This window comes from Cenococcum geophilum (genome assembly GCF_001692895.1).
Source record: "Cenococcum geophilum 1.58 unplaced genomic scaffold K441scaffold_29, whole genome shotgun sequence".
Classification (NCBI taxonomy): domain Eukaryota; kingdom Fungi; phylum Ascomycota; class Dothideomycetes; order Gloniales; family Gloniaceae; genus Cenococcum; species Cenococcum geophilum.
In genome coordinates this window covers 176,479-189,533 of record NW_027137587.1, presented here as the reverse complement: position 1 = coordinate 189,533, position 13,055 = coordinate 176,479, and the positions used below count along the sequence as shown (strand labels likewise).

The 13,055-nt window shown below is 33.7% G+C and overlaps 1 protein-coding gene across 1 annotated transcript; it reads left to right on the top strand.

Annotated features, from left to right (window-relative positions):
* Positions 1–5,119: 5,119 nt before the first annotated feature.
* K441DRAFT_568285 (uncharacterized protein) lies at positions 5,120–5,293 on the top strand (the record flags this gene model as incomplete). The annotated part of the gene is made up of 1 exon (XM_067643824.1): positions 5,120–5,293. A coding segment is annotated over one exon (174 nt), but the record flags the coding sequence as incomplete, so codon positions are not given.
* Between the last annotated feature and the right edge of the window lie 7,762 nt (positions 5,294–13,055).

Below are 13,055 nucleotides of genomic sequence, written 5' to 3'. Positions count from 1 at the left end.
ACCTTATTACAGCAGTTATAAAAGACCTATAGTTTTACTCCGAGTATGTTATACAATTCTTCTCTAAACTTTTTCTCTTCGTCTAAATATACCTTTATTAGATTCGTGACTTCTTAAGATAGAGGCTTATTGGTTGGCTGGGATAAAGGAGTTAGAGGTAGTAGAGGTAGAGAAAGAGCACCTTTAGGTAGGAAAGTACCTCTAGGTAGGAGAGTAGCGTTCTAGGGGTTTTGTTCTAAATTAAAGTTACCTTCTAAAGAATATAGGTTGGTTTTAGGTTTCTATAGTTAAAGTGTAATCTTAGCTTCCGTTTATACTAGTTCTTCTATACTAGTAAGAATGGCGTAAATATTACTGGTAATTGGGTTACCGTCCTTAGTAATATACACTCTATTCCTTTAGAGGGAGTCTCAAAAATCCTAAATAATATTAATATTGCTAAGTACCTAGGTGTCAGCGGTCTATCCTATAAAATCCTCCCTAAAGTATTCCCATAACTATAAATCGGCATAATAGCTATCTCGGTAGAATAGAATATAGTATAAAAAAAAGCCGTTAACTTGTTTTACGGTATAGGTTATTATATTAAAGGTAAATGCGTCCTAATTTTTATTAATAAGTTTCGCGTATATAGCTACCCCTAGTAGTAAGGAGTCTCTCTAGTTATTTAGAGTGGCCATAGTTATATCTTCGGAGGAAGGGAATATTGGTAGTATAGGGATTGTTGTTTAGTACGCATTCGTAACGTATATTTATAATTATAGGGCTTAGGACTAGTTCTGGCCTTAAATCGCAAAGACTTATAAAGCGTATTATTCTGCGTAATGGACGCAAGAATCCGTAATCTTAAAAAGGCTTAGGACCAGTTCTGGCCTTTAGATCCTTAGATTTATAAAAGAGTTCTATTTAAGGTTTAGGACCAGTTTTAATCTTAAAAGACAGCTTCCTTTAGCACGAGTAGCACTAGTATAGTGGCTTGTCTCTTCTTAGTGGAATACCTAGCTGCTCTGTGGTATAACAGTGAAGTTAACCACTGATTAGTGTTGGACTCACAAGGGGATATCACGTAGCTACGGTTCGTAGATAGTATAATGGTTGTTCTTCTTTTTCTTCTTAAAGAAAGGGGTGAGGAACTTAAGGTTCCTCACCACGTTAGTGCCGCGGCGGCACATGATGGCAACTTGCCGCACGTAACGGCAACTTGCCACACGTGACGGCAATATGCCTCATATGGTGACCATTTGCCTTTATTCCCAACACTTTTGATCGTTCTTCTATTTTCTTATTTAAATGAGATTAATAATGCGTTTAATCCAAGGTATAGATGAGATCTTTTCTTCTACTTCCTTCTAGACGTCTAGGTTTGGCTTTTATCCCTAAGGGTGCTTCTGCTTAGTAATGTAGTAGTAGTTGCCGAATTGATGCTTAAGGCCGTATACGCATATCTTATTCCATTTAGAATTGAAATTACCATTAGAATTTACATCTAAATTAGTATTTGAGTTGCCTTATAGGGTTGCAAATGTAGAGCTATTAGTAGTGGTAGTAGAGGATGTTACTTACTACATATAGTAGTGCTCCTTAAATTCCTTAATAAGATCAATAATAGATAGTGCGGCTTTATCCTTATATTTCTTATAAATAAGGTCTACTTCTAGAGCTCCTACGAAGCTAGAAGAGATAGGCTTAATTGCTTAAATATTACGTGTCTATACATTGCTTAGCCGAAAACCCTGCAACTTAGGTATTCAACCAGATGTTCAACACGGTCAATAACATCATCGCTTACAACTGCACTTAATAGGTTGTTCTTTTCATCATAGATTGCTTGCGATTAGTGTTCTTAGTGGCCTACATTAAGGCCCATGACCGACTTTCCAGCCAATAGCACCCGCTTAAAAACTCCTCGCTCGACCGCCCTATTATCTACCTCCTTATCTACTACCATCCCATCTACCGAATATACTATAGTTTCATCTTTAGAAGAAGAAAGAGCTAGGAAACAAGATAAGAGGGCCCAACAACTCTATAACCTAGAGATTTAAAAAAGGGAGTAGAAGGAATAGGCACAGATTTAAAAGACGGAATAGGAAGAGGAGTTTCACTAGGCAAGGCTAGCCGCTCTAAAGCAGCCTACTCTACTAGAGCACCCCTCTACCGCTAAGGCGGATAAACTAAGTAAGTCCTATAACCTACCGGAAGGCTTAGGCACGCTTAAGCTTAACCTCCCTAGCCTAGCCAGAAGAGACCTTTATAATATATAGAAAGGATCCTTCCGCCTAGAGAATCTAGCACGTCTATAGGTACACTCTGGCCGCCTAAACCTCTCTAATATGGCTACTATTAAAAATAGAAAGCTTGTTTTAAAGAGACCTACTACTAGCTATAAGGTTTACAAGAATAAGGAGGTCTAGTTTACTAGGTTTATAAACTACATAGTAATTATAAGCACTCTCTATATATGCCCAACTAACCTCCATATAAGGATGTTGCTCTAGATAAATAAGATCCGCGACTATTCCGCGACTTATAACTGGACCTCTATCCTAGACCTCGCACTTAACTACTATAGGTATATTATAGATTGTAATTAGCTTAAGCCTAGTAACTAGGACATACCTATTTAGTTTAAGGCCCTATACTGCCGGGCGGCTAATATAAAGGCATAGAGCCAAGGGCTTAAAGTCCGTGGTATAGCATTAAAGAGATCGCGAAAGAATACCTCCCCTTCCCCTACCTCTAATAAGCCCTGTTATAGCTAGAATAACTAATAGGCTTATAGAGAAGATCCGTGTTATTACCGCTATATATACTCTAAATGCAATAAAGACTACCCATTAAAGTTATGCCCTAGGTAGCTTACCGCCGTAAGTAGTTAAACCCAAGATTTAATAGTAGATGAAGACATCTTCCTAGGTTTAACTATCTAGTTGGACCTACTATAGGCGCTAAGGCTCCAAGGCAGGCCTAATTTAGTACCTCTTTTTAAAACTTACTTATAAATAACCTTTCTGGCCGACTTACTATCACCCCTAAGGCCTCTTACTTAAAGCACGCTCCTTTGTAGGTACCTTAGAAATCTTCTAGCAATTTTATAAGGTATCCTTACCTACGGGACGGAGATAGGTCCCTTGTTACCTATGCTATCTAGTATCTATAAAAACCACCTCTCCTTACGTGATAACGAAGATCTTATTTCTAAAAAGATTATTACTAACCTAGCCCTAGGCTATATATAGACTACTAACTCTGCAGTTACCTTACCTCTAGGCCTAGTACCTAAGGTAGACGGCGGCTTTCGCTATATCCACAACCTCTCTTTACCTAAGGGCTCCTTAGTTAATAACTTAATCAACCTAGCTTAGGTAATACTACACTATACCTAGGTAGAGACTATACTAGCATATATAATTATAGCCAGTAGGGGCTGCTACCTGGTTAAATAAGACATTAAAGATGCCTTCCAGATTATACCCGTCTTAATACAGTCGTGTCACCTACTTAGCTTTATCTAGAAGGGAGTTACTTATATTAAATGCTGTCTACCATTTGGCTTATAAATAGCCCCATTCCTCTTTAACCTATTTACTAAAGGTCTTTACTAGATCCTAGTATAATAAATTAACTCTACTATTAAGCACTACCTTAACAACTTTATATTTATAGTTAAGTGCCTAACTATACTGCTATTACTAAGGGAGGTATACCTCTTGGTTACTAACTAGCTAGGGGTACCCTAAAATAATACTAAAAATATTAAAGGTACGGAGGCTAAAGTTCTGGGTTACACTATTAACACTATAGCGATAGAGTTAAGACTCTTACCAGTTAAGTAATAGAAAGCTATTAATTAGGTAACTAAAGCCCTTTAAAAGGGCTAGCTATTATTACAGCAAGCCTAATAACTAGCGGGCCGCCTAGTATAGTGTATAAGAGTTATCTGCCTTAGGCGCTCGTACTCTCACTCCTTATAGGACTTTATAATAAAATAGCCTACTAGGTTATCAAGATATACGCCCTAGCGCCTCCCCCTAGAGCTTAAAGAAGACCTTAACCTCTAGCTTAAGGTTCTTATATTAAGTAATAGTATACTATTCTTTAATAATAAGGAGAGGCCGTAGTTTCACTTATTTACTAATGCCTTATCGCTTAAAGGCTATAGAGGCTTCTACTTTAGTAAAGAGAATAGCTATTGGCCTAATTACGTGTCTTCCCTACCCTAGGCCCAGGCCTTTAGCTATCACCCCCTACTAGACTAGGTAGATAACTATATTAACCTAAAAGAGATATATACTATTGTAGAGGTATTTAGAAGGTAGTTATCGGTCTAGCGGTATAGGTCTCTTTATATCCATATAGATAATATAGTTGCCTACAGCGGCATCTAGAATAATATTATAAAAGGTCCTAGAAACCGATCACTCTAAGAGATATTTATATCCTCAATAACAAATAATATTACTATAACGACTATATGGGTCTCCAGCGCCAATAATGGGCTTACTAATACTCTCTTGTAATTTAACCGCAAGAAATTATTATTACTGTGCCCTAAGTGGCAAATAAATAACGGCTTCTTACCAAATAAATAATAGCTTCTTACTAGATAAACAAAGGCTTCCTACTAAAAAAATAATATCTCTCCTTTGAGTGGCTACTAACTCTTACAGTTAACTTAGAGTTGTTTAATTAACCTCCCCTAACCTTTTAGAGCGAGACTAGTAGGTTTTATTACTTTTTATTACTTATATGGCATGGCTTAGCAGCCAATATAAGGAAGGGCTACTCCTTCGCTACTAAGAGCTAGGAGGCCTTCTTAGCCCTAAATAGTTTATTACCGTATCCGGCTAAAAGGATGAACTTAGGGAAATAGATCGCTTAACAAGCGTTTAATACAGCCGCCCCTCTAATAGGCAGGGTTAAGCCAGAAACCCTCTCTAACTATATCTCTATAATCTAATCTCGTTATATAGATCTAGGTTACTTAATTGCCGCCTTTAAAGACTATATTATTAAGAGGGCCCTAGCGGGGGCTATATCACTATTCCTATCTACTAAAAAAACTAAACTACTAATTATAAAGGATATTCTAGACAAGATTATTACCTTTAGGCTATATAAGGCTAATGCAAACATAGATGCGGCATTTACGATAGCGTTTATAGGTTTCCTATATATAGGAGAGATTACGTACCCAAATAGGAAAGCTAAGGACTTTAGCACTATAAGGGCCCTTTATAGCGACGTTAGGATCGCCCCTAATGGCTATTTAATAGTCTTCCACCTTAAATAGAGTAAGACAGACAAAACCTATAGAGGCGTTAATATTTAGATCGCCGCTATACCGGGAGATTATCTATACCCCATAGCCGTAATGATACGGTTATTCAACCGTAACCCCCGGCCTCTATTAGATCTATTATTTAGCGTTAATAATACAGTATTTTCGGCGCTAGTAGTGCGTAAGATTCTATTAACCTACTTAGCTGGCGGCGGCATTCTGCCTAACGGTTACTTTAACTACTTCTTCTATAGGGGTGCAGTATAGCATATATATAATTGTGGCTTCGCAAAGTTATAAACGGCGCAGTTAGGTCGATGGACATTAGATATAGTTAAACTTTACTATAACACCTTAGAAACTGAACGACTTTAATTAAACTTAAATTTCCAGCGGAGTGTGCCTATACTGGCTATATAACGGTGCTGGAGGCGCGTCACCTGCCACGTTCTGCTATATCTGCAATATCTATAATTATTATTGGATTCTTAAGGTTCTGTGTATATATCTACCTTAAGGTTCTGTATATATGTCTACCTTAAGGTTCTATATATATGTCTACCTTAAGGTTCTGTGTACACGTCTACCTATTTCTACTGCAAAGATATTAGTTCCACTCACCGCCCTCAGCCAAGCTAATAGCAATTTTCTATCCCGGGAATAGAAAATCCTAATTAGTCCGTTCAACGATAGAGCCGGCAGAATTCTATACCGCCACACCATTCTGCCTACCCGTCTTCCTATAGCAATATTCTGCAATATTCGGCATATTGCCGCGACATTGCCGTAATATGCCGTACATTGCCGTCTACCGTTCTACTATGTTGCTAAGCCTAATATAGAGTAGAGACTTCATACTTTCGGACTACGGAAATCGCTCTTATTTTAACTTAATTCTTTATAGGTAGCAGGCGCTTCGCTAGTGGGTACCGGGTAGGATTCAGGCCAGATCTCTAAAGTTTAGGCCTAAAAAGCCTTATAAACGCTAGAATATCGCCTAGATCCCGCCCTATAAGCCTATACCCTCTATAATTAATATACTTAAAATGGACTATAACCTATTTATGCCGTGCGAGAGATAGATATCACGTGTCTATACATTACTTGGCCGAAAACCCTGCAACTTAGGTATTTAACCAGATGTTTAACACGGTTAATAATATCATCACTTATAACTGCACTTAATAGGTCGTTCTTTTTACCTACCTACCCCCCTTACAATGTACATTAGATTAGATACTTGCAGTCCTATTTAGGTCTAGCGGTGGGCTACCCTATTAGGGGTACTGGGTAGGATTCAGGCCAGATCTCCGAAGTTTAGGCCTAAAAAGCCTTATAAACGCTAGGATATCGCCTAGATCCCGCCCTATAAGCCTGCACCCTCTACAATCAATATACTTAAAATGGACTATAACCTATTTATGCCGTGCGAGAGATAGATGAAGTTATAGTGTAGCCTAAATCCCTATACATCCGGTAGCTCTAATTGCTCCATAAGCTTGTAGACGTTCCGCTAGCTATTTAACTATTTGTTAATATTCTACTTTTTATTATAGGCTTTTAGAGCCGTGTATTAATTGAGGACGTTGTGCTTTTAACCCGAGGAGGTAGGGGCTAGAGCTTTCTTAAGTGCTTATAGCCGTTTGTATACCGTATTAAGGCTATTAATAAGTAGAAGGTAGGCTACTGATGTGGTGCGGATAATATAGTTGCTGATATTATTTATAGCCTATTTTTACTTCTTATATACGCGTAAATTGTCCTTGTATTCGGCGTAGAGCTAGTTATAGGCAGTGAGCTTAATTTGGTCCAGTTGAGCTATTAATATAGCATTAGGAAGTACGTCCGCTGGTATAGGTTAATACGGTAGTTCTAGCTTTAGAAGCTTGTTTTTTATAAATAGGTTGATGTACTACTATACCTCATTAGTTATAGCTATGTCTTAGATAATAAAGAACCACTATATTCAATTAGAAGGCTAGTTAAGGATAAGGTTAACTTTTAATTCGTTTATAGTTATCATTTTTAGAATTTGTGGGGTCAGGCAGGATCCAATTGGTAGCTTAGCAAAAACCTTATTTTGACGTTTCAAACTTTTAATTTAATTCGTTAGTTCGTTCGTCGGTTAAGTACGTATAGTCGTTAACTAGGGTTAATCATCTATTTGTTTAGTATTTGAAGAAGCTTAAGACACTGCAAAGGTAGTAAAAGTAGTGACTTCTTAAATATAGTAGTAGATTAATTGCTTAGCAGGTAGTGCAATCTGGGCTTATAACTATAAGCTTTATAGTACGAAGAATTAAATAAACAACTTGATTGTAAATGTAGCTCTAAAGTATTTATATATACACGAATAAAGGTAGGTCACTAGTACCCCTTAATCTTATCCTTAATATACTCGTAATTAACATTTTAGGCTAATTAAAGCCGGCTATAACTATTGCGGTCCACAGTACGTAATACAGCAGTGTTTGTAACGTAGTACTGGTAGTTAGTTACACTTGGACTCTAAGCAGCCTTTATTATTGGGGACTCCTAATATATGCGACTCTTAGTGTGCGGACCCCCTGCGGCTTGGCGTTCGAGGGCGAACGCGTAGAGGGGAGGGCAATTGTAAGAGTATATATATTAGTTCCCGCCGCGCTTGCGAACAAGTTCGGAAGCACTCCGTGTCTTTTTGGCCGAATGGCGACGTTGGGGCGGGAAACGTTACAATACTATAGCTAAAAATATTCCTTATAGAAGAATGCCTAGATAAATAATAGTAGTGGAAATATCTAAAAAAACACGTATCTATAGTATATTAAAGAAAAGAAATTAATAAAGTATTAACTTAAAGAGGATTAAGTATAAACGGGATTTAGTAGCTAATAGTTAGGAAAAGGAGAGGTTTATAAAACTAGAAGGAGCTAGTAGTAGAGCCTTAAACCCTTAAAGGAATTTAAGGATAATACCTAAATTTACGAGTTAATTAGTAATATTAGTAGTTTAAAGTACTAATAGATAGTAGAGCAATAAGGAACTATATCTTATTAGTAGTAATAAAAAATAGAGCTACTATATAGATAAAAGGAATACCCTTATCTACTAGTTATAATTTTAGGAGATTAAATAGCCTATAGAGGGGGCATTATTAATCTTAAAATAGGATCTATTTAAATAACTATTAAAGAGAGACTAATTAGAAGATCTTTTAATATCCTACTATTAGGACGGAATAAGGCAGTATTAGGTATACCTTAGTTATAGAAATATAACCTAAAGATTAATTAAGTTATAGGTTAAGTTAATATTAGGGATATGTAACGCTATAAAACGTAATAATAAACTAAGTTAGTACAGTACTAAGTCGGAGCAATATATAAAGAAACTAAGTAAGGCTTAAGTTCTATACTAAAGAAATACTATAAGTATAGTAAAAAGCTATTAGAGTATATAGTATAAAACTATAAAATAGAATTAGAACTAGGAATAAGTCTAAGATTTTTATAATTTATAAGCTAACTAAAGAAGAGTTAAAAGTACTTAAAGAGTTTATCTAGGAGAATCAATAAAAGGAATATATTAGACTATTATAGTTATTAGCGGGTCATCCAGTACTATTTATACCAAAGAAGAACGGGAAAACTTAGGTTATACATTAACTATAAGTAGTTAAACAGTATTACTTAGAAGGATAGATATCCTTTACCCTTAATTAGTAAAATCTAAAATAAGATAAGTAATACGCAAATCTTTATAAAGATAGATCTAAAATAGGCGTACTATTAGATTAGGATTAAGAAAGGTAATAAATAAAAGGCGGCCTTTAGGTTAAAGAAAGGACTATATAAGCTATTAGTTATATAATTTAAACTTATAAACGCACTAGTAATATTCTAAAAGCAAAGTAATAATATATTAAAAGAATGCTTAAATAAATTTGTTATAGTATACTTTAATAACATTATTATCTACTTAATAAGTAAGGAAGAATATAGAGAATATATTAGATAGGTTTTAAAGAGACTATAAAAGGAGCAAATACTAGTAGTAATTAAGAAATGCGAGTTCTTTACAAAAAAGAATTTTTTTATTAGATTTATTATTAAACTAGATTATATTAATATAGACCTAAAGATAATTAAAGCTATAGTAAGTTAGCAAGAACTAGAGAATATATTATAGTTTAAATTGTTTCTAGCGTTTTATAACTACTATAAAAGGTTTATTATATAATAGTTAAAGAATATTAAGCTATTTATAAGGCTTATAAAGAAAGAGAAACTATAGGTATAAGGAAATAAGCAAAAGAAGCTATTTTAAAAACTTAAGGAATTATTTACCTAGGAACTAATCCTTAAAATATACTAACTAAAGTTAGAGATAGTTATAGAAACGGATATATTAGACTTTATACTTAAAGTATATTTACTATAAAAGCACTAAAACATATAGTATCTAGTAATATACTATAGTTAAAAGATAATACTACTAGAGTTAAACTATAACATTTATAATAAGGAGTTATTAGGTATAGATATAACACTTAAAAAAAAGAGTATTCTTATAAGGCATAGATAAACTATTTATAGATAAGATAAATTATAAAAATCTAACGGGGTTCCTAACTATAAAAGAATTTAACTATAAATAAGTTAAATAGGTAGAGATGCTTACAGAATACGATTTTAAAATTCGGTATACTAAGGGCATAGAAAATACAAGAGCAGATATACTAAGTAGAAAGGCTAAATTATAGGACAATAAAAAGCTATTAGGGGCTATATTACGAAAAATAAAGACAGATTAATTAAGTATAACTATCTAAAGATATAATAACTTAGGAAGAATGGACCTATAAGGTACTAAAGAGTATATAGTCTTAAAAGATCTAAGAAGTATAGGATAAGGATTTAGACTTAGAGTAATATACGTACTAAAAAGTATTATAGAAAAATTTATTAAAGATTTCTATAAGGGAATAATATAAGGATATAACGGAGCTACGGGCTTAGTATTAAGACTCTAAAAGAAGTATATTATTTAAGGAATTTAAGGCTTAACAAGATAGGTTATAAAGGAATATATAAATTATTAGAGAGATAAACTAATAAGATATAAGCTATATAGAGGGCTACAACCTATTAAAATACTAAAACGCCTATAGGAGATAATATTATAAGACTTTATTATAAAGTTGCTAAAGTTAAAAAACCCTATTACTAAATAGGCCTACTTTATAGCATATATAGAAGAAATCTTAGCAAAAGATATTGCTAAAATCTATATTAAGGAAGTGTTTATAAGATATAGAGTATTAATAAAGACTATATTAAATAGAGATCTAAAATTTATAGTAGTATTTTAAGAAGTATTTTTTAGCGAAATAAGGGGTTTGCGTAATAATATTAACGGCATATTATTTATAGACGGAAAGTTAGACGGAAAGATTAAACTAGACACTAGAATAGTATCTAAGGTACTATATTAATTATATATAGAATAATTAGTTATTGCTATTACTAATTATATAGTTTATATATAACGCAACACTATAAAAAGGAATAGGTATATTATTATTTAGGGCGAATTACGGATATAAACCCAAAAAAAAAATTACTATAATAAGCAAAAAAGATAAGTAGTATAGCTAAGTAAAAATAGAGATATTAATAAGTCTCTATATAGACTTCTATAGTATAGCAAAATTAGTATAAAAAAGAATAAAAAGGTACTATAATGCTAAGAGATCCAAGGGACTAGATCGAAAGGAGGGGGATAAAGTGTAGCTACTATGTAAAAATTTTAAGAGTTAATAACTAAGTAAGAAATTAAACTATATTAGACTAGGACTATTTGGAACTATAGTAAAGATCTTAGAAGTTATATATAAGTTAAACTTACTAAAGAAAATTAATATCTACCCTATATAGTATATCGCGATACTAGAGCCAGTATATAGAAATATTAAGCCACTAGTTTATAAAGCAGATATATATAGAGAATAGGAAGAAGACGAATAGGATATTTTAAAAATGGTTAGTTATAAGGATATTAACAATAAAATATAGTATAAAGTTAGATAGATAGGCTATAATAAGACTACTTAGAAACTACTATAGAATGTAAAGAATACTATAGGAAAGGTAATAGAGTATTAAAAGAAAATAGGTTAGGGAGCATTAATAAAAAAGGATTGCTAAAGAATAAGCTACCTAAAGGGGACCTAGGAGGACTAGCTACTAAGATATTTAGAGTTATTTCTCTCTTCATTAGAATAGAACCCTTTTAACCTCCTCCTACTTAAGTTTAAGGAGACCCTACTTAGCTAAATAAAACTCCTTTAAATAAAACTTCTTATAAAACTTTTTAAGACGGGACAACCGAGTATAAGCAGTTAGTCGAGCATTAAGTATTTAAGACTCTTTGGTATAAAGACGCTAAAACTTAGCTAGAGTATACTCCTATTTACTATATAGATAATCTAGATTACTATAGGCTAAGGAGAGTTAGTCTTTTAGCTTTTTAGCGGCAGATTAGATCTAAGACCCTATAATAAATTAGATAAGGCATTAGACACCTATAGAGAATAATAAAACGCGTATACTTAGTATTAGAGACGGATTAAATATTGCAAAATAATCGCATATTCGCTTATATATATTTAGTATATAAAAAAGGTTAGTAACTAGATAAAGCCGCGATTATAATATATACTAGCTTCTTCTCTATATATTAAAAATAGAATAGTATAATTTTACGCTAGTAAAGAATTAGCTACCTAGCTTATTAATAAGTCTACCGTAGTATTTTATATAAGGCTTTATTATATCCTAGATATAAAAATAAGCGTTTATTTCTAAATTAGGTAGTAGTCCTAGTAGTAGCTATATTTATTCCTTATATACGCTACCCTTAGGTCTAAAATTAAACTTAGGAGGAATAAGTATATAGGTAAATAGATAGATAGATAGATAGATAGATAGATAGATAGATAGATAGATATCTTAGGGTATAGTACACATATATAGAAGCAAAACTAGTACTCTTACCTCGCAATAAAATTGCCTACTAAATTAAGTAGTAAACCCTTAGTGTAAGGGGACTTTATATATAGGGGGCTATAAGGACACGATTGTAGAACAGTATAGATTAGTAAGAGAGATAAATCCTTAAGAAGGTAAGGCCTCTAGGATTGTAAAGACTATATACTATAGGTATATACCTTTAGTACGTAACTAACGGACGTTTAAGGGGTGTCTGGGGGTTGTCTTAAGGGCAACCTAAGGTAACCGCAATAATATCCCTTATATTGCTCCCCCTTCTTATAGTTGGCCCCTAATCGCTATTACCTTATAGTAAAGGGAGATTATAAGGGCTCGTCCTGAAAGGGGTTTAGAAAGATATTAAAGAGATATTGGTATACTGCTATATATTATCTATCTATCTAACCCCTACTTTAAACTCCTAAAAAACCTTAATAAGGAAAAAACATAACTAGAGAAAAGACGTAAGGATTGCTAGAAAACCTATTAGAAGCCTATTAAAAGTATACTAGTAACTACCTAGGCTAATATAGGGATTTTTATATAACTTTACTTCTAAGCCTTTATGCCGGTCTATAATTAATTATAAGCGATATAAGACACTGCTCAAATCAAGACCAAATAAAATGCGCAAACTGCCACCGAAGCACACATAAGGCGTGGGAGAGAGAAGACTGCATTAAATACAGGAGACGGAAGGCAAGGGCTTAGCAGCTGCGGGAATAACTGTACGCTAGGTTATACGA